The 22567-nt window shown below is 40.4% G+C and overlaps 2 protein-coding genes and 1 long non-coding RNA gene across 23 annotated transcripts in view; 1 reads left to right on the forward strand and 2 right to left on the reverse strand.

The window, feature by feature from the left end:
* Positions 1 to 16: 16 nt before the first annotated feature.
* Positions 17 to 20891, reverse strand: LOC113914294. Its single transcript, XR_003517434.1, has 3 exons — positions 18103 to 20891; positions 6476 to 6618; positions 17 to 697 (listed from the first exon to the last, which is right to left on the reverse strand). It is a non-coding gene; the product is annotated as an uncharacterized LOC113914294 (long non-coding RNA).
* On the reverse strand, positions 10890 to 11823 carry LOC113914292 (28S ribosomal protein S15, mitochondrial-like). Its single transcript, XM_027579404.1, has one exon. It carries the CDS (start codon positions 11699 to 11701, stop codon positions 10922 to 10924), a length of 780 nt encoding a protein of 259 aa, XP_027435205.1. The 5' UTR covers positions 11702 to 11823; the 3' UTR covers positions 10890 to 10921.
* Positions 16817 to 22567, forward strand: part of PICALM (phosphatidylinositol binding clathrin assembly protein) — a 102787-nt gene continuing 97036 nt past the window's right edge. For 10 of the 21 annotated variants that reach the window (XM_027579392.1, XM_027579389.1, XM_027579393.1 and 7 more), the window contains exon 1: positions 17909 to 18038. In XM_027579392.1, the coding sequence (XP_027435193.1) occupies positions 17909 to 18038 (130 nt within the window). Of the gene's footprint in view, positions 16955 to 17457; positions 18039 to 22567 lie in introns of those variants that run through there. The other 11 variants (XM_027579382.2, XM_027579385.2, XM_027579384.2 and 8 more) reach the window with 8 other exon arrangements.

Consider the following 22567-nt stretch of genomic DNA (forward strand, 5'->3'; position numbering starts at 1 on the left):
GAGAGGGAAGAGGGTCAGAGGGAGAAGCAGACTCCCTGCTGAGCAGGGAGCCCGATGTGGGACTCGATCCCGGGACTCCAGGATCATGACCTGAGCCGAAGGCAGTCGCTTAACCAACTGAGCCACCCAGGCGCCCGAGATGGGTGTTTTTTAAACCAAGGCATAGAAAGGTTACATAACTTGCCCAAGGTGACTTACAACTAAGTAGCAAAGTTGGGATGTGAACCCACAATCACTATGTCTCCAGAGTCTATATACTGTGTCACTAAAAATAACTTAATTCTTTAACCCATGAATCCTACGTGGGACCAGAAAGAACTTTCTGACATTTAGTGACTGACTTTTGGCACAGTAGTACAACCAACCCTGCCACCCAGGCAAGACGGCCCTGCCTTAAGCCCCGTGTTTTAGGAGGCCCCACATATCAGAAACACAAAAAATCAATCTATTAAATAGCATATGGGCACTTCTGGCACTTGAGATCTGGTGCTCAGCACTGGCACATGTGTCCTTAAACATCCAGTTTCATGCTTAACCGCATTCAGGCCTCAGGGAAATGCTTCTTTACATCTCTTGTCCTCTGTCCTTGAGTGGAAAAGCAACCGTGTCTAAATGCTGTGAAGTCTTATGGATTGTACTGCCACCACATTTGGAGATGAACACCAGCTCTTTGGGTGGATTTGAATAGCAGAAGCAGCTAGAGAGGAGAAAAGAATAATTTTTCATTTCCTTCCTGTTAGAGAGCATGAGTGCAAGAGATTTTTACATAGTGCAGTATCATTTTTCATTGTATCCAGCATCCATTTTCTTGCTTTTCTTCATATTTTGTGTTTCCAGAAGTACTCATGAGTTAGTATATTATTTGCAGTAATTAAATGTGATTGCTTAGGGACATTCTGCAATATAAAATATTTCATATTGCTCTTGAATGTGTGCATATGTAGGCTAGACATAATATGCATGAAGCATGATATCAGTTCTTCCCATTGGCCACTAGACAGTCAACGCAAGAATCAAGAATAGTTTTAATTTTACTAAAATATTTAAATAGAGGGGTGCCTGGGTGGCTCAGTCAGTTAAGCATCTGATTCTTGATTTCAGCTCAGGTCATGATCTCAGGGTTGTGAGATTGAGCCCTGTGTCAAGCTCTGTGCTCAGAGAGGAGTTGGCTTGAGATTCTTTCTCTCCTCCTCTCCCTCTGCCCCTTCTCCTCTGTTTGCATTCTCTCTAAAATAAATAAATAAAATATTTAAAAAAATTTAAATAGATGCAAATAAATTTTAAATTTTTTCTATAATTTTGGGTTAAAATTTTGATATTCAATAATTATAATTTTTTTCCTTTTCAATTTTAAGAATTGAATTTAAGAATTCAATTTTGAACTCTTTAGAGAAGTCATTTTTAAACATAAAATAATTTTATTCCAGTTTTATTGAGATATAATTGGTATATAACATTGCCTGCATTTAAGGTATACAACATAATGGTTTGATATATAGACATACTGTGAAATGATTACCACAATGAATTTAGTTAGCATCCATTACCTCACATAGTTACAAATTTATTTCTCTTGTGATGAGAACTTTTAAGATCTACTCTCTTAGTAACTTTCAAAATATACAATACAGTATTATCAACTATAGTCACCATGCTGTATATGATATCCCCAGAACTTTCCTATCTTACAACTAGAAGTTTGTACTTCTGACCACCTTCACCCAAAAATAATTGTAATTTTTCAGTTTGTTATATTTCCTTTCATTTTTTGGTGGAAAATATATTCACAATTTGAATACTTTGAATGTAATTACATTTGTTTTTTAATCTTTTAGAGCATTAAGAATGAGTACAAGTTAAGGCCAAGGCAGAAATAGAAAATATGAAAGTGAAAATCAGAAAAGAAAAAAATATCTGTCAAGGTAGAAGGATAGGATGTACTTTTTCACCAAAAGTTTGAGAGCTTGATATGGAACTTTTTTTTTTAAGATTTTATTCATTTATTTGACAGAGAGAGAGATGGCGAGAGCAGGAACACAAGCAGGGGTAGTGGGAGAGGGAGAAGCAGCTTCCCACCAAGCAGGGAGCCCGATGCAGGGCTCGATCCCAGGACTCTGGGATCATGACCTGAGCCGAAGGCAGACACTTAACGACTGAGCCACCAGGCGCCCCTTGATATGTAACTTTTAAATATGTAGACACATGATACGGGGGCCTCCGTGTATGGCCTGGTTCCACCTCCACAATGTTAGGGGTGGGACTTTCCGGCAGAGTTTACACACAGTTGCCAAAGCAAGCTCTTTTTGGCCTAACTGGTAAAATAACATAATTAGATCAGTATCCTCACAAATAGACTCACAAATTAAGAACCTAGGAAAGCAAATTAATACCAAAAAATTGAGCACATTTCTGAAATATGAATAACTTGAAGAAGACTGCATGATGGATTTAGGTGTTTTAAGTACTACATGATTTCCGTGGGGAAAATAGTCCACCTGGAAAATGTACTATGTTCTAAAATAAAGAATGATTTCTGAGACAAAATTATCTTCAAGGAGGAAAAGCATGTTAAATAGGTTTTCTTGAAGAAGTGTTTCTACTAATTTGGTCAGTCAATAAATGTGTAGTGATGCTCACGTAATGTGCCCCAACATGGTTAGACAACATTGGAGAGGAGGGTGTTTACAATCTAATTGAAGAGATAAACGATGTATACTTGGAACAATTAAAGAATAGATCGTAAAAACTGTGAACTGTGGGGTACAAACAACTATTATGGAGCATCAAAGTAGAGAATGACTGATGTGATTTTGAATCATCTGGCAGGGAGGGCTTCATAGAGTGGCACTGAAATGAGGCCCATAATATACTCCCTGGAATATGTCTGCCTCATGACCCTGAGAGTGGGGGCCTTCTTAAATTTTGTGCCCCAGTTTCCTCTCTGACCTCACACTAGTCCTGGCCCTGGCCAAGCACATTCATTTCTTTTTCCTGAAGTCTCTAGAGAGTATGGAGGCAAAGAGAGGCCAGATGTGTTACTCTAGTAGATGTGTCTGCACATAGACAGAGGCTAAGGGAAAGGATCTTCCCCCTAGAAAAGGTCATGGAAGTGAAGTTTCTTGCCAAGACCATACAACCAGTGGAGGCCAGATCCCAGGACTCCCGATTCCTGTTCATAAAAAAGATGATATGATGCAGCTTTGAGTAATCAAACCCGTCCACTGGAGCACTCAATTAACCAAGTCTTTTATTATCACTATTATTATCATCTTATCATTATTTTGCCTTCATGACTCTTTAAGGCGACCTAAGTAAATTATATATTTAGACTATACATAAACTTGTATAGTGTGTAGTAGAATGAGTGGTGACCCCCCAAAAAGATAAGTCCATATCCTGGAACCTGTGAATGTGACCTTATTTGGAAAAAACCTCTTTGCAGATGTAATTGTATTAAAAATCCAGACATGAGATCATTCGTGACTATCTGCGTAGGTTCTAAGTCCAGATAAGTGTCCTTGTAAGAGACACACAAAGGACAGACACATAGAAAAGAAAAGGTCATGTGAAAATGGAGGTAGAGAATGGAGTTATGCAGTCATAAGCTAAAGAACACTTGGAGCCACCAGAAACTGAAAGAGGCAAGGGAGGATTCTCCCTTAGAGTCTTTGGAGGGAGTACAGCCCTGCCAACACCTTGACTTCAGACTCCTGGTCTCCAGAACTGTGAGAAAAAAAAATTCCTATTGTTTCAAGCCACCAGATTTGTAGTACTTTGTTACGGCAGCCCTAGGAAAACTAATACATAGGGCACATATATTTTTTAAAAGCCCTGTATTAGTTATCTATTATCCCAAAATGTAGAGGCTTTTTTTTTAATTTTTAAAAAGATTTTATTTATTTGAGAGAGAGGGGCATCTGGGTGGCTCACTCATTAAGCGTCTGCCTTCAGCTCAGGTCATGATCCCAGTGTCCTGGGATCGAGTCCCACATAGGGCTCCCTGCTCAGTGGGAAGCCTGCTTCTCCCTCTCCCACACCCCCTGCTTGTGTTCCCTCTCTCGCTGTGTCTCTCTCTGTCAAATAAGTAAATAAAATCTTTAAAAAAAAAAAAAAAAGAGAGAGAGTGCGAGAGAGAGCACAAGCAGGGAGAGTGGCAGGCAGAGGGAGAAGCAGGCTCCCCACTGAGCAGGGAGCCCAACATGGAACTAGATCCCAGGACCCGAGTAGAAGGCAGATGCTCAACTGACTGAGCCACCCAGGAGCCCCAACGTAGAGATGTTTTAAAACAACATCTCACGCAGTTTCTGTGGGTCAGGAATTTGGGAACAGATTAGCTGGGTAGTTCTGGCTCAAGGTCTCTCCTGAGGTTGCAATCAAGATGTTGGTCAGGGCTTCTGAAGGCTTGGTTGTGGTGCCAGACAGAGGATCTGCTTCCAAGATGGCCCACTCACAAAGCTGGCAAGTTAATGCAGGCTGGTGGCAAAAGGCCTAAGTTCTTTGCAACATGGACTTCTCTATTGGAATTTGAGTGTTCTCATAACAAGGTGGCTGACTTCTGCCAGTGTGAGAGAGCAAGAGAGAGTAAAGTGGAAGCTTCAATATTTTTATGATTTAGCCTGAGAAGTCACACACCATCATTTCCCCAATGGTCTATTGGTTATACAGGTCATTCTTATTCATTGTGAAAGGGGATTATACAAGGGCACAAAAACCAGGAGGTGAGGATCACTGAAGTCCATCTTGGAAGCTGGCTAGCACAGGTCACAAATTTTTCAAGGTATATAGGGAGCCAGAATATTTTCTACACAGTTACCTGAACCATGTATATTTGAAGCCATAACACTTAACTATATAAAATGCTCTTCACAGTGATGAACTTGAGTTATTACAAGTTATTAAAATATTCAGTTCAGTTTACTTTCATATTTTAGCCTGAGCCATATGAAATTCGCTGTTTTTGTGAGTAATTATCCAATATCAGCCATTTTCTGGTTTCAACCTACTACTTATAAAGGTGGAACTATGAGGTAAAATACCTTAGATCAATTTTTAAGAAATTATAAATAAAAACCACTTTTCTTTCACATCATTAGTTAATCATAAGTTTCAATGAACTAGAATAAACTATTCTTCAAGCACTCTGGTTATTTGAAATGTTACAATAGCTGTGATGTTCCCATAAAGTTTTTGAGAACCAAAGGATCTGTGAGGGCAATGTATCAGTGTTATTTTATGAAAGTAATTTAACATCCCTGGGACCAATTTTCCTCATCCATAAATGAAAGAATTTGATTAGATGTCATCTAAGCAGACTTACTGTGCAAAATTTTTTAACATGTCTTTATATGCTGTGTATGAGCCACTAGCAGTTTCTTTCTTCAACTTTATATGCTGTGTATGAGCAACTAGCAGTTTCTTTCTTCAACTCATGCAGTAAGAAATACTGCATATTTAACTGAGTTGTAGAAAAATGTCTCTAACCAAATATGCTTATTCATTAGCATATAGTATTTATGTTAAACTCAAGGTCCATCATGTTTTTGAGTCGTCCAGAGAGTCTTCCTTTCTCCTTTGTTTTCTAGAAAGCATAGACTGCCCTTCAGTAAATCAATTTTCTTAATTTGACTTGCTATATTTGACAACATTTTTTGGGTTCACATATTTTTTCTTGCGCCAAGTACTGCATTTTTCATTTCCCACAGAATCAGGACAAACTGTACATCCCCTGCTGTGTCCAGGGCAGATCTGGCTAAATGTCAACTATGTTAATTGGTATAGAGAAAACAGCAGCCCTATTTTTATCTGATTAAAAATCCCCACAAACATTCTCCTCTAAAATAAAGCTATGTCAGTACAAAGTGATTTAATTATAATATAAAGTTTGGCAGATGTGTCCCTCCTGCCTTCATTTTACTGTAGCATGCAGAAATGCAACTGGTTCCTGGAATGTTTCAGTGTCTAAGATTTTAATCCTACTTTTGGAGGTTTAGAATTTGGTACTCAAAACTTCCTCTGGACTGCCAATTGGAATAAAATATCTTTGCTTTAAAGTGAGATTTTTAAACAGAAGATTTATAGAACACTCTATAAAACCTTATTTAAAAAGTAGTTTGAAATATTTTATTCTACTTTTGAAAAGTCTCCATGTTAACTATTGCCCCAGGATGAGCAGATTATGTAATATAATTGCTTTAGTTAATTGGGGTGTGGGAGGTGTGGGCGTAAAAGAATAAAAGGTAATGAACTTTGATAAATTTATATGAACAATAACAAGGTATCTGTGAAAACTTAATTTTATCAGAGAGTGACTCTATCTTCAGTGCTCTTTCAAAATTGTATGCTGCCTCTTTAATGGTAGAATTCCCCAGGATTCTGTCTCAGTCTTGGGAGCTTACTCCCAGGTTAACTTCATATACTCCATGATTTGTCAACTACTTAAACACTCATATTGTTTGGATCTGTACCTCTAGCTTACCGAAAGCCATATTAATATCCTTTGGTATACTGGATAGCTCCATTTGGGTGTCTCCTGAGCACCCCAAAGCAGTATGTCCAGTCTTCTGGTTTCTTGTCCCATAGCACCACTTCAATGTAACAACAAGTAGAAAGCTGGGCAAACTGAAAAATCAACTCTTTTTAGATCTGTCTGAAAAGTGAGGTTACAGGACAAATCATTGCTTCCCCCCCACAAACTGGCGAGACAGACAGGTAAACAGAGAATCACAACTTACAAGGGCAGAACCCACAAGCAGAAACCACCACAGGAACCAGTCCCAGGGTGTGGAAACCTAAACTGTAATTGACAAAATTGCTGGAGGCTCAATGTAGACAAGGTATGGGGAGGTTCCCAGACTTTTGTTAGTTCTACCTGTGGGAGCTCTACCATGACATCTTAGGGAATACCAGAGAAAATTCCCTTGGTGTTTCTAGCAGGAGGAGGGGAAAGGAACCCTTTCAATATATGCTAGAGCATTCTGTTCTTCTTAACAAGGACTACCCTCAGGACCAGAGTCTAATCTGCTGCAATTTTATCAGAGGCTAAACTACCTGGGAGAAAAAAAAAGACAACTCAGCCCCCTCTGTCTACCCTGTCCCACCTAAGCAAGAAAAACAACAACAACAACCCCCCCCCAAAAAAAAACAAAACTAAGAAGCAACCTACTAAATGGGAAAAGATATTTGCAAATGATATATCTGATAAGGGATTAAAATCTAATATATAAAGAATTTACACAATTTAACACCAAAAAACCAAATAATCTGATTAAAAAATGGGCAGAGGACCTGAAAAGTCATTTTTGCAAAGAAGACATACATACAGATGGCTAGACACATGAAAAGATGCTCGACATTACTAATCATCAGGGAAATACAAATCAAAACCACAAGATATCATTTGCAGGGAATGGCTAGTATAAAAAAGACAAGAATAACCAGTGTTAGGATGTAGAGAAAAGGGAACGCTTGTGCATTGTTGGTGGGAATGCAAGCTGGTGCAGCCACTGTGGGAGACAGAGTGGAGGTTCCTCAAAAAATTAAAAATAGAAATACCACACAATCCAATAATTTCAATACTGGGTAAAAAGTGAATATACTAATTCAAAAAAATATATGCACTCCTAAGTTTACTGCAGCATCATTTACAATAGCCAAAATATTGAAACAACCAAAGTGTCCAACGACAGATGAATAAAGAAGACATGGTATATATACACAATAAAATATTAGTCAGACATAAAAAAGAATGAAATCATGCCATTTGTGATGACATGGATGGACCTAGAGGGTATTACGCTAATAAGTCAAACGGAGAAAGACAAATACCATATGATTTCACTTACATGTGGAATCTAAAAAACAAAACAAATGAACAAACAAACAAAGGAAGAAAGACCCTCTCTAAATACAGAGAACAAACTGGTGGCTGCCAGAGGGGAGGAGGTGGGGGGATGGGCAAGATGGGTGAAGGGGAATGGGAGGTACAGGATTTCCAGTGATGGGATGTATAAGTCACAGGGATGAAAGGGACAGCATAGGGAATATAGTCAAAGGTAATGTAACAGCGTGGTGTGGTGACAGATGGTAGGACGGTAGCTACATTTGTGGCTGGCATAGCATAAAAAGAGAGTTGTAGAAGCACTATGTTGTACATATAGTACATAGTAACTAATGTAACATTATGTGCTAACTACACTTCAGTAAAATACAACAACAACAACTGAGGAGCACTGGTAAATTTCACAATCCATGGGCACAAGCTCACCCAAAGACAGACTGAAACATAGCACTACTGAAAACCTATTAATCGTAAAAATCTGGATTTGTTAAAGTTGCTGATAAGGGGAAGCATCCCAGTAACACAGTCTCAGTAATGTCTCAAAATGGGGTAGTAAGGGAAAGATACTTATAGGATTTGGGAGGGGAGTGGTATTAATCATAGGGTGCCTTTATATTGGATGTTATTAGCATGGGCAGGGATTTCGTAAGAATTTGTAAACTAAGTGAATCACTAGAACATATGAGTCTGCGCAGAGTTACAGTTAAATAGTTTGTGGTCTTGTAACATATGAGTCTAAAGATGGTGTTAGAACAGTAAGAGCTTGAATTGTTTGCGTTGCGTATCAATAGTACAGTTGATCATTTTACTTTTTGCTTCATTTCTCATTCCCCCTGCCCCCCGCCCGTCTTTTGGTCATTCTTTAGCCTAAGCTGGAAGAAAGACTTATTTTTCTGGGAACATAATCAATTCAGATCTGCACGGCTATTTAATAAGTTGCAGTTATGTATTGAGATTTTCATGACAGTCTTATTAACCTTTATAAGTATCAGGCCTTCTTGTTCTTTTTTGTTCGGTAATCATTTGTAAATCATCTAGTGTAGCAGCGGCTGTGCAGCAGCATTTAAGACTCAAAAGATCATATATCTGGTAACTGCAATGCAGACAGACACTAAGACAAAAATGATGGGAGTTTCGAAGGCATTTCAAAACTACATCCTAGATTTTAAAAACTGGACAATGGACACAGAATTGTTGTATCACTATATTGTTACACCTGAAACTAATATAACACTGTACATTAACTATACTGGAAATAAAAAAAATAGCTGGACATGTAACATAATCATCCTTATATAATCAAGTTTCTTTTTTCCTTTAATTTGGGTAGGGTTTGTTCAACCTTACCAGTGAATGAAGAATTAGTCCTGTGTCCAATAATTTTCAAGGACACAGGTCTTGGGAATATTATGTATTTAGTAAAGGAAAAGTGTGTCCATCAATAATCTAGGACCTTGATCCAGAAGAGGGGAAAGAAAATAGCCAAGAGGATAAAGATGAAAGCCAAGGGGATATGCATATGTAGAAGAACATGGCAATCAGTGGATTCTTGTTCCAGTGGTGTTGGTGGGAAACAGCCTACTTCATGCAGTCATCAGCTTGATCCAAAGATCTAGGGCTAGCTGTCCATTCTCATGGTACATCCACCTCTAGATATCATCCAGTCTTCAACATGCCCCTCATGATCTGGCCACATCTCTGAGCTCATCTCCTAGTTCTCTTTCTCTTCTTCACTCTTTCTCTGGCTACATTGGCTCTGCTGTTCTGCAAACAAGTTAATCTTGTTCCTGCCTGAGAGCCATTGTACTTATTGTTCCTTTTCTGCAAAATGATATTTTCCCCAATATTTGCCTTGCTGACTCCCACAATCCACTCAAGTCACATGTCATCTCCTTAGAAAAACTTTCCCTTGTCATCCAATTTAAAGTCCTCTGTCATTCTTGATTCTTTTATCCTGCTTAAATTTTTTTCATAGCACTCTTCACTCCCTGTATTTGTTTCATATTTATCTGTTTATTATATGCCCTCTTGAACGTATGTACTATTCCAGAAGGCAGAAGACTTTTCTGTTTGGTTCACTGATGTGTTTTCAGGACCTAGTACACTATCTGCATATATAGGTGCTCAATAATTACTTGCTGATCGAATGAATAAATAAAAACCTCACACGTACCATAAAACTAGTTGCAGTTGTATTGTATTTGCAGTCGGGGTGTCTGGGTAGCTCAGTCAGTTAAGCATCCAGCTCTTGATCTCAGCTCAGGTCTTGATCTCTGGGTTGTGAGTTCAAGCCCTGCACTGGGCTCCCTGCTGGGTGTGGAGCCTACTTAAAAACAACAAGAGCAACAAACTATTTGCAGTCCTCAAAGGACTTCTTTTTTTTGCATATGCGATTTTCCTCTGCCTAGAATAACTTCTCACACAATTCCTCACAATTGATTCCCTCACAATTCCTAATCATCCTTTAAGACTCCGCCCCTGAGAAATCTTCATTGATCCCTCCAGGAAGAACTAGATGTCCTTTTTCCCCTTTCTTATGGTACTCTATGTATATCTCTATCACATTACTTAATACATTCTGTTAATATTTTGTCTAAGTGAACTCTGTATCCTGGGAATCTAGCAGAGTGCTTTGCCCATAGTGAATTCTGAATAAATGTTGAATGATTTTATTTATTGAGTGACAACATTTATTGTATGTCAAACATTGTATTAGTTTTTTATGTACATTATTTTAATCCTGATAAGAAATCTTTAAAATAGGTACTATTATTCCTGTTTTATACATGAGGAAACTGAATAATTTGTCCAGAGTTTTGAACCTAAGTGTGTCTAACTCCAAATCCGGTTCTTCCCCCATTGCCTTAAATGAATTACTAAATCTCCTTCATGTTATTGATATATATCAACCAAAACTCAATATCCTAATTTTAACATTAACATTAATGTTATTTTAGTTCATTTGTTCTTATTTTAGTTCAATATTGCATGTTCTAATACGTTTGTACTTGATTCAGCCTCTTTAGATTACAAAGAATGGACCCCAGATATCTTTTTTTTTTTTTGACAGAACTCAAATAAAATTTATTGGTTTTCTTTGACTGCCTCTGGTCCAGTTTTGGAAGGGCTCTCTGGGTTCTTCTGGCCCTGTTTCCGGGCTGCTGCTGCTTTAGCTTTTAAGGCCCTTTTTTGCTTCTTGAGCTTTTGTACCTCCTGGAAGACCCGAATGTACAGGGCCTTCTTGGCTGCCCAGCGTCGGTGGCCTTTCCGGTGGTACAGAGGGGGAGAGATGTACTCAATCCCCAGCTCCTTGCATATCTTCTCGAAGACACTGTAGTTGGTCTTCCGGAGGTTTTTGAGCATCTTTTTCCTCTGATCGATGCTCATCAGCAGATAGCGCTTGTGGGCTTTGTCCTTTCGATGTTTCTGCATGTGATCTTCGTAACTGCGCATCTTGACAGTCAAGGCAACAATTCGAGCCTCCAGGGAGATGGTGTCCTCAGGGTTTGCCACAATCTTGTTCATCAGCTGCTGTTGCTTGATTTTTAGCTTCTCCTTCTGGTTTGCCATTTCTAAAGACAAGAGTCTTCTCACGACATCGTCAAACTTCTCAATTCCAGGAATGTTCTGGTAGTCTTTGAGCAGCGTGGAAGGGGGTGGGTCATCTTCTTGGCTGGGCTGGACTGGTGGTTTCTGGGTGTCATATCCGTGAACGGCCGGGAGGATGACACCGCGAGGATCGGGAAGGCCCCACTGGAGGGAGGGAGGCCTGGCACACGCTCCGCCCGGCAGCCCAAGGACTGGGGCCTGGGCCACTGCCTGGGTCCGAAGCAACCTCAGCGCCCTCCATGCCGTCCTCAGCATGGTGACTTGTGACCGCGCGGGGCCGGCGCCACGGCCGCCGTCCCTTTCGCGGCACAAACCGTGTTACATGGGCGCCGCCATGCTGGCTCAGGCTCGACCAATGGACCCCAGATATCTTAACAGCTCAGGTATCATATTTTTATTCTGCTTCATAATTAACGGTTTTTGATGACGATTCAGGGTCAAGGTTTGGTTAATCTTCCTTTTTATGGGAAGGATGAAACTTAACTAATCTACACATCATTTTTCAACAGGTATATAAGGTCCAAATACATTGTAAGTCATATTGAAATTATAAAATTAATATATCCAAAAGAAAGGAAAATGTGGCAGGAATAAGTTAAAGAAAGTAAGAGAGCATCTTATATATGAGAGAACCTGGAGGTCACCCTGATTATTTCATTTTTCAGCATGCTAGGTGAAGCAGTGGATATTAAAGGCCATATGAAACTTTTTTTTTTTAATAAGAAGCACCACAAAGCCTTCTTTTTTTTTAAAATGTTTTATTTATTTATTCATGAAAGTCAGAGAGAGAGAGAGAGAGAGGCAGAGGCAGAGGGAGAAGCAGGCTCCCCACATAGCAGGGAGCCCAATGTGGGACTCGATCCCAGGACCCTGGTATCATGACCTGAGCCGAAGGCAGACGCTTAACCGTCTGAGCCACCCAGGCGCCCCCCCCCCCCCTTTTTAAAGATTTTATTTATTTATTTGACAGAGAGAGAGACAGAGATCACAAGTAGGCAGAGGGGTAGGCAGAGGGAGAGGGAGAAGCAGACTCCCTGCTGAGCAGGGAGCTCAATGCGGGGCTAGATCCCAGGACCCAGGGATCATGAGCTGAGCCAAAGGCAGACGCTTAACTGACTGAGCCACCCAGGTGCCTGCCATATGAAACTTTTATGAAATTTTTAAAAGTACATAAAATAGTTATCATGAGAAACTTAAGTGGTGAGAACTCCAACTCTAACGTCAGACAGACCTGAGATCTATTCCTAGTTCCCCCACCTAATAGCTGAGCAAATTTAAGCAAGTTACTTAACTTTTCCTAAGCCTCAATCTCTTCACCAGCAAAATGAAGAGAAGTGTATTAGGCAGGGAAGCTAATTACTGTAAAATACAGCATCATAATTTCAGAGGCATAATTTAATAAAACAAGTAAAATCCAACACAGGTGTTCCTCACCATGCTTGGACGACATTGCTGCAAGGATTAATTTGGGGCCCCAGGCTTTTTGAGTTTGGTGGTTTTGACCTCCTCTAAATTCTTTGAAGTTTCATTCAGCTGATAAGTGTGGAAAGAAAGAGAATATGGAGCATGTGTAGGATGTTCTAGAGGTTTTGTGGGCCAAACCTTAAATGGCTTTCATCATTTCTATTCACATTCCACTGGACAGAAATCCATCACATGACCTCGAGTAATTACAAAGGAGGCTGGGAAATACAAGGTGTTAGGTGTGGAGTAAAGAAAACAGACTTTGGTGAGCACAAAGTTATCTCTGCCACTTAAGGTCATGAGGTTGTTTTAGGGTTTAACTGAGCTAATGCATGTAATGTGCTTAGCACAGGGTATGTCACCAACAAAGTTATATATTCCTATTCTTATCACGAGTATGTATGCTGGGAGTGTGAATAAGGGTCCCACAGTTGGAAGTAGAGTATTTGCTTGGAGGTTCTACTAAGAGAACTCAGATACATTCAAAGAAAAATCCTGACCTTTTAAAGGTTATGATCTTTAATTCATTTGGCAGCATCAGAAGATATAAATAGAAAGGTAAGGGAGGAAGGGGATGCCAAGGTGTTTATATCAGCTTAGCTAACAGAATGTCAAAATATTATAATTAACCCTAATTTCCAAGAAGAGTGGGAATAGGGTAAACTGGTAGATTCTTTAGCTTTGGGAATGAGCTTAAGTGAAGTAGTAAGGGGTAAACATTATGGTTAATTCTGTCTTCCAAATTCGTTTTCTCTCTTACTCTCTTAAAGTTTAGACATCCTCAAGATTCTTCAGGTGCAGTAAGTTTTCTTCACCCCACTTATTTCTTCTCGGTTCCCATTTAAAATATTGCAAGCTCTAAGAATAGAGACCAATGTTTGTCTTACACATTATTGTATCTTTGCATCTAGCAATACCTAGCATAGAGTATGCAGGCAAGAAGAATTTGTTGAATAAATATCATCTGTATTGGTAGTTGCTTCAAGTCTTGCTGAAAGGATATAGATAAAGTAATGGAAAGACAAGTTTTTAAATCTTGCTTATGCCACTGTAGTATCTGTGGGATTCTGGGCTTCTAAGACTTAACTTTTTTTTTTTTAAACAATAGAGAAAAATTATATAAGCACTTAACTCCTAAAACTTGTTTTTTCCCTTATATTAAATGGTACAATACTTTTTATAGTAATGAGAATTAAATGAAAAATTTTAAGTGTTCCAAACACATGAAAGGCACTAAAAAATGGTTTCTTTTCCCCCCTGGACACCAACCTCTCTACAGCATATTTTGTAATTTGAGAGCCTAGGAAATATCACGTGCTATTCAAAATTTTCTGTTTTTGTTTCTATTCATTTGTAACTAAAGCACATAGGCTTTTAAGTTGGTGATCACAGTAAAGAGCTTATTAGTTCCCAAAGGACTGATGAGTTCATTGTTATAACAGCATTCAGCACTTAGAACCGTGCCGGACACACAGTGGGTGTTCAATACATATATTTTTGTGAATGAATTAATAAAACACTGAAATAAGTCTGATCCTCCAAATGGATAATTATGGAATGTACATGCTGTAAGTATGAAAAAGTGGGCAGGTTTTACCCAATGAGAGGTTTGGAGTAGTATTTCCAAATGGGTGACTTTTAAGTGTTTTCATTCATTCATTCAACTAGCATTATACTGTGTGTCTACTGTGGATCAGCCACAATATTAACAAGAAGATATCTTTGTGCCTCATGCTAGCACAATAAATTACAAAAATAATTGGTAGGAGGATGTATAAGATACTAGATGAGTAACAGAAATAAACCACTACTTACGAGGGTATGAAACAGCATGGCATACCCAGTAGTGTGACACTGGCAGGAGTGCGTGTAGAGGACTGGAGAGAGATAAAGCTCAACATACTTAGGTAGGGGCTAGATCATGAAAGGCTTTATATGCCAAGCTAAGAGTCCTAAATTTTATCCTCTATAGTAGTACATGGGGTGCTACTGAAGGGTTTTAATGCAAAGAAAAGATAAACACATTTTAGGTTCAGAAAGATCTGGATTGGAGAGTTGAGGTACGAGAGACAGAGAAATCAGCTAAGAAGTTTGTGAACAGTCTACATGGGGAAGAGATCATAAATCATAAAGGCTAGAACTAAGGCAAGAGATGTGGTGTTAGAAAGAAAATGGGTTTGAGGGATCTAACTAGATTAGGCAAGGTAAGAGAAATAAGAGAGAAGGAGGGCTAAGAATGAGTCACGGTTTTCTGACTTGGACTTCTGGGCAGGTGGTTAAGGCCATTCCTGGAATAAGGAACAAAGAAGAAGATCCACATGGATTAGGGATACGGAATGGGCCAGGACAAGAGAAGTCATTTTTGGCCATAGTGAGCTTGAAGCATCTGTGGGATAAGTAAAGATATTTCTTGAAGAGACAAAGGAAAGTAGAACACACAGAAAACTTAAGTATACAGGACAGGGCAGGCTGGTCAGTAATTCCTATCCTTAGAATACATCCCTATCATCTTCTAAATTTCTTCCTATCTTTCAGTTCACCATTGTACATAAACCTCTATAATGATCACTGATTACTTATTTAGAAACTTGTAAAATGCATTGTTAAAAGTACAGTGATATTATCCTATAATGTCATTCATAGTAGTGCAAAAAATACGTTTCCTGCTATGTACTTAGGAATAACTTATACATTTTTCCTATGGTGGAAATATTTAGCTATTGGCAGCTAAATGCCATGCTCATGTTGACTTACTTCAGCAGGAGGATTATTAGTGCAGACACTCAGGCCAATTGGTAATTCACACAGGTGAACCCATAGAGGGTAGCAAGGATGGCATACATGTCTTAACGATTGGGTAACTGTACTACACAATGGACATGGGCAGCAAACTGGGCACCAAACCGCAGATGGACTGCAGATGCACTGAAGGAAGTCATTAACATTTTGTGAAATTTGGGACTGGCTTGACAAAGATGAAGCCTGCTGGTTTAAGACTGTATGTTCTTGGCAAACCATGGTGCTGCAGAATTTCACCAGCCATAGTGAAACAAGGTGGGGAAGGGAATGGGAGGAGACCATAAAATCTGTGATACCATACATAAAATGTTAACTATTAGCATTGCATCTTCTGAGAGTCACCAGATTGAAGCACGAATTTTGGATTTGGCTGGCAGATGGTGTACACAGACTTTTGGAGTATGTTAGCATTTCATTTGAAACTAGCAAGATTACGTAGGACTATCACGGTAATTTAACATTCACAGATTTTTTTTAAAAGATTTTTAATTTATTTATTTGACAGAGAGAGAGATAGCGAGAGCAGGAACACAAGCAGGGGGAGTGGGAGAGGGAGAAGCAGGCTTCCCGCCGAGCAGGGAGCCCCATGAGGGCTCGATTCCAGGATCCTGGGACCCTGACCTGAGCTGAAGGCAGACGCTTAACGACTGAGCCACCCAGACGCCCCAACATTCACACAGATTTTAAAATTTATCCCTAAACCTGAGTTAAATGTGAGGCCCTAATTACATTTACCAAGGCTCTGTTAAAGATATGGATCTCATTGAACAGATTCACAGGATATAGAAATTCCTCTAAAATGTCTACAAGTCAGTGTCAGTGTCTCCTTTCCCTGAAAATCTGGTTTACCCAAGAGAAAAAGGGCCAAAGGGAAGAAAAACTAAACCCGGGAAGATGGCAGGTAGTGATGTCTCAATTCTTTGAATGGGACTTCTCCATTTACCAGCCTTCTCACTTCCTTCTATGGTCTGGACCTTTAGTCACCTCGGCAGTCAGCCTTGTAGGGTCAAGCTAATCTCTGTTGACATCATCCTACTACTTCCCTTTTCAAATTCCAGTGAAGTTATGTGTTTCCTGTCCTATTTGACACCCTAGAGAAAGAATAGGGACCGGTTAGTATCTAAATTTAGTCCAGCAGCAACGTGTCTGAGTTTTCAGAGGAGAGATAAACAAAAACAGGTGACATTTCCAAGCCTTTCAAGAAAATGGGAAAAACAAAGAAAACCAGGACCCAACCCTTGAGGGGTAAGTAAGCAGGGATAGCTTCAACAGTTCCACAGTAGGGAGAGGCCTGCTGGCCAGGCTCAGAAAATGGACCGACTTAAGCGTTTTCCTTTTCCCTAAAGCCAGGAGGACGGCTTGGCGCGGGGGGGGGGGGGAGGCCTCAACACAATCTTGACTCAGCCACTAAAGTCCGGGGAGCCGGAGCCCTAACAGCCACTTCCTCACGCAAAGCTGTAAAGGCGGCCGCACCTCCTCTTTGTCAAGCCGTTGGTTTTTACCACAGGCACGAGGAGACCCTTCGGCTGGGAGAGGGGAGAGCCAGACGCCACTCCCCAGCCCGCCCCCGGCGCGCCGGACTCGCCACCCCTCCCCCGCCCCACCTCCCCTCTGTGACCCCCGCGTCCCGCCTCTGGCGACCTGTTGGCAGGGAGCGTCACGTGACGCGGCCGGCCGCCCACTGCCCCAGGGCGGGCCTCCTGTTGCGCCCGCCGGGCGGGTTCCATCACGTAACGCGCGGGCACCGCCCCGCTCTTCCCTCGCGGCGCGAGGGAGGGCGGGCGTCGAAGAGGAAAGGGAAGGGAAAAGAGGCGGGAGAAGGAGACGGAGGGGCGGTGCCTGAGTCACGTGACCCGGGACAGCCCGGAAAGCTCCGAGGAGGAGCCTGGCGCCGCCATTTTCCTGCAGCTGCCTGTCCCTCTTGCCCTGCCCGGCTCCAGCTGACCAGGGAAGGGGTGGGCTGAGCTGAGGCGGGGGCAGGGGAGTGCCCGATACCGTGCCTGACCCCGCGGGTGACACGAGCCGGTTCTTTCCGGGCTAGGTGGCAGCGCGCGGCCCTGAGCCCCGCCCCAGGCCGGCAGGCGGAGAAGGAGCCGGTGGGGGTAGGGGGTGCGGTGGGGGGGTGGGGGTCCTCCGGCGCTTGGGGATCCCAGTCCCCGCTGGCTGCCGAGCGGGAGGGGTGGCGGAGGAGCCGCAGAGATGTCCGGACAGAGCTTGACGGACCGAATCACCGCCGCCCAGCACAGTGTCACCGGCTCCGCCGTATCCAAGACAGTATGCAAGGCCACGACCCACGAGATCATGGGGCCCAAGAAAAAGCACCTGGACTGTGAGTGAAGCCGACCGCGGCCCGTCCCCGCGACCCGCGTTCTTCTCCCCTTCTCTTTTCTTACCCCTTCAGCTGCCTCTTCTTCCCTGCGTCTTGTCTGGCACGGCGGGTCCTGTGCTCCGAGGTGTGTTCTTTTTGCTTCCATCATACCTGCCTTCACGGCTTCCGTTCCCTATCTAAAAATTCCTCTTAAGCCACTCCCCCCGCCCCCCTCCCGGGTACCTAGAGGACCCTCGCTTTCCTGCCGGGTGCGCCCCGAAACCCCATCACACCGGACCAATCTGCCTCTCCACCTAGCTTCTTACCTTCCTGCCGCCTCTGTCTACTGCAGCCTTCTGCTCTTTGATCCCACCCGTCCCGTGCTGCCTAGTCGCCCTCTCCTGAGCGTTTCTCCGTTTGCTCCTGGTCTCACCGCCCCATTGTTTTCCCCATTAGCCTTCGGGTTCCGTAAACGCCCGGTTCTGTGGACCTAGATCCCTATTGCTCCGCAGTCCTGAAGGCTGCCTCCCTTGAAGTGATTTCCAGTTCCTTTGCTCCACTAGCCTCTTCTGTCCATTCCCTTTTCGGGTTTCTCTTCCAGCTCTCCTCTCCCATTTGGGTTACATTTCTTGGCCTCTGTAGCTTCAGTTAGGTTCCTTCGTCTTATTTTATGTCAGATATATCACACTCAATATCCGACTCTTATCCCAGATTACTTTCTTTGTGGGAGTGAAAGTAAAGGTATTCCGTTTGGTGTAGGGAACGCTTTGTGGGAACTTGGGATTTTTAATTGCCTTTGGTGGAATTTAATCATCATGTTTTCATGCTTTTTAGAGAAGTTGTGAATGTCAGCCCCCCCCCCCCCCCGGGTGTTTCTTTTTCTAATGGGGATCTGGAAAAGGATTGGCTGAGAGTAGTATCATTTCCTGGAACTGTTAACCCTGGCAGTTCGAATTTAGAAGGTTGAGTATGAAGTGTAGATTATTGGAATAAAAAATGGATTAATATCAAACCTACAAATAACATACATCTCTTTAAAAATGCTAAAAAGGTGATTGATGATGCTTGAGTTTGGACTCCTTTTTAAGTTATGCTGGTTATCTCGGGGGACCAGCTTCTCTTATCCAGCATTATATTATTCCATTCACTAACTTACATAAAATTACCATAGCTAACTCCTCCCAACTTTTTCCAAACCTGGAAGCCACTTGTAATATGCTCATTTTTCTTTCCTTTACCTGGAGGTACAAAGCTCAGTGGATTACTCAAGCTTTGACTCAGTGGAGTGACCTAAAACTTTTAAGGAAAAAAAAAACAGGGAAATAGGCACAATAATTTCCTTTTTTAAATGGTAACTGGACATATTAGTCTGACTGACTTTTATTCTCCTGAAAGTTACTTTGCTTTACTGTTTGAAGCAAGAGTGAGCATGTCCTGAAAGGGAATTCACTGACAGGAGTCCTGTTTGGATTTCTCATTTGGACTTCAGCTGTAAGGTCTACACTTAAAAAAAAAAAATGTACAAAATGTGAATTCTTCCAAGATACTTTGCTCATGAAGTGCTGTTAGAACAAGTTACTGCTACAGACAAACCTATTATTCATTGTGACTTTTCCTTCACTGTGGAAAAGTTAAAAAAAATCATTACTGCTTGGTTCTCCTCTTATGCACTGGTCATGCAAGCTGCTTTTAACTATCAATCCTTGTCTGTTTAGAAAATGCAGAATATATTTAAATGGTGACACTTTTATACATGGAAAATTCTTTAAATTGAATTGTGAAGCCATACGTGATTTTTTTTATTATCTAATATTGGAGTAGACAGTTTTACCGTTTACTTCCCTTCAAGTGAGTACTTGGCTTGCTGTAGCCAATCTTATGGTTTGACTTAATACTGTTAATTCTTGTTTTTTCTTTTGGGTGATGGGGGGTAGGTGAAAAAACTACTTGTTACTGTAAGAACTATTTTCTTCTTCCTCAAATTTATCAAAATGATAAATTATAACAAAAATATGTATAGCTTTTTAAAGTCTTTATAAAGGTTTTTGCATTATTTCAGATGTAGCGGTAGTTCTTTTAACACATTGCGAAGAAGGGTAGGAAAACAGGCTAGATATGGCTAGGAGGGTGGTCTTTGCTTGTGGTTTTGTTAGTGCTAGCCCTTTTCTCTTGTAGTAACAGTTACTGCAGATGCCAAATGGGATTAGGTTTGGAGGGTAAACTCATCTCTACCACTGCCTTGGTAGGAACTTGAATATTCCTGGTAATGTGTGAATTTTTTTTTCTTTAAATCCGTATAAGTTGCCACTACTCTAGTTCTTTTCAGTGAGGTTTTAAAATACTCTTTTCCCTATATTGTTTTAAATGCGCTTGTAACAAGTTTTCAGTAATGACGTAAATTAAGTAAAGTCTGGGCAATCAGTGGTTTTTCTAAACACCTTCCTCCCCCACACACTTTAACATGCTTCCAGAAAATTAAAAAGGCTTTCACAGACAGTTCTGTGTCTTGACATCATGAACTTCAGGCTTTAATGTAGAGATGATTTTTCCTCTTTTAGGAATTTTTCTTTCTAGTGAGGGCTTGGTTCTGTTGTACCTTTTAATATCTTGAATGACTGTTGCCTAGTTAGTTGAACTTAGTGAAAGCAATTTCATTTTTTAAATATTAGTCTATAACAAAAATATGCCTAGGACTGTTTTTTTTCCTATGGCACTGTGGAGGTGGTTTCTGTGTACTTCACCAAGGTGTTTGCATATTAGGAAGTGATTATTATAATCTACGAATTATGGCTTAATTCATGCTACATTATATATACTTTAAGAAAGATCTTTTGCTTTGCTTATAGGTGTCTGTAGATAATAGTGTTAACTAGGGTCCCTAGTGTGAAGAGTTGTCCAACTTGAAACGTGAAAATAAACACGATTTGCATTTAGTTTCAGGCCTCCAATGGTTATAATCAAGGTAGAAGAATAGCAACCCTTAAATTGGAAGGACTTGAATTTGCCAGGCACTTATTAACCATTATCTAATATACTTCTCTCATGGCTATGGGAGAGGCAAGCCATATGCTTAGGAAGTAGTTTCTAATTCCATTTAAAGAGGATATAGAATGCTTCAAACATCCATAATAAAGTATAAACAAAACACAATTTTTATTTTTTATTTATTTTTTAAGAGAGGGGTGGAGGAGGGACAGAGGGCGAGGAAGAGAGAATCTTAAGCAAGCTCCACGGCCAGCACAGAGCCCAACAAGGGGCTTGATCCCACTACTCTGATACCGTCGTGACCTGAGCAGAAATCAGGAGTCTGGGCGCTTAACTGACTGAGTCACCAGGTGCCCCAAAACACAGTTTTTTAAATTTATAAATTCTTAATTTAAAAACTATTCTTATCTGACTTCCTAACCTTTTGTCTTATTTTGTTTTTTGATATGAATACTTAATTTTCTTTTTTCTATGTTTGTTTAATTTACTGTCCTTGGGCATTTACATTGTAACATGTTGCACTGAAATACAATATTTATGTTAATGGTAATAATGGCTTCACTTTTTTATCCGTATTTTTTCTCACTTAATTTCCAGGGATACTTCATTCCATCCACTGCCTTAGATCTTGACAACAAATAAAGATCTTGTTCTTATTAAGCACCCATTATAAGTGTATCTCTGTAGTAGATATAGTGTGCGATTTGTATGTTGTGTGCTAGATCTGTACCCTGCCTAAAATTGTGGGAACAGTTTTTTTAAGGTAAGAATTTGTGAATGTATTGAATATGTAGAAGGTGGAATTTGTATTTGGATTAGTGGTTTGTATAACCATTGAAAATGTATGTAAAATATCAAAAAGTGCCTGAAATAATTACCTTTTTAATCAAATGTATTGGTTTGTGACTTCCATTGGGTGCTTAGTTCGCATATTGTTGAGAAGGTATCTGGTAACTGGGATCTGATTTGCAAGAAGATGCGTGTGAGGAAGATACTAAGCGGGAAATCAGCCCCAAGATGTGTCTTGTTCAAAAATAAAGTGAGGCTTTCCAAGTGGATCTTGTTTTAAAGAGGCAGGTGTTTTGTGGTTAAAGTATGGACTTACTATTCTTTTTCTTAAGAATTAACCGTATGATTTATATTTTCCTTTTTCATTATTTAACCTATTCTGTCCCTTACTGTTTAGTCTTTAATAGTTCTGAAATACAGAAAATGGTAACGGAGTCAAATATGTCAAATGCCTGAGGTATGTAGTAGAACTACACAAATGTAATTTTTTTCCTCCTTGATATATACAGTTATGTTTCTGAATTGTATGTATTTTAAAAGAGAAACTCAGAAGAGAACTTGATAGATAACCATTTTGGTAGCTGCCTTATTCATAATTAGCAAATTAATTCTAAAATACCTTTAAAAAGTACTTAGGCTTCACTAGTGGACTTGTTATTTTTAAAAACTCTTAATATTAGACTCCAGGCATCTATTTTTTATCCTTATAGCAAGGCTTTTTATTTATGTTTACTGTATATTTTATATATCTGGATAATTTTTAAAGATGTTTTCGA

Source organism: Zalophus californianus, chromosome 11, assembly GCF_009762305.2.
Source record: "Zalophus californianus isolate mZalCal1 chromosome 11, mZalCal1.pri.v2, whole genome shotgun sequence".
Classification (NCBI taxonomy): domain Eukaryota; kingdom Metazoa; phylum Chordata; class Mammalia; order Carnivora; family Otariidae; genus Zalophus; species Zalophus californianus.

Coding starts and splice junctions, on each gene's coding strand:
- LOC113914292 (XM_027579404.1), bottom strand. CDS start 11,701: ATGCTGAGGACGGCATGGAGGGCGCTGAGGTTGCTTCGGACCCAGGCA.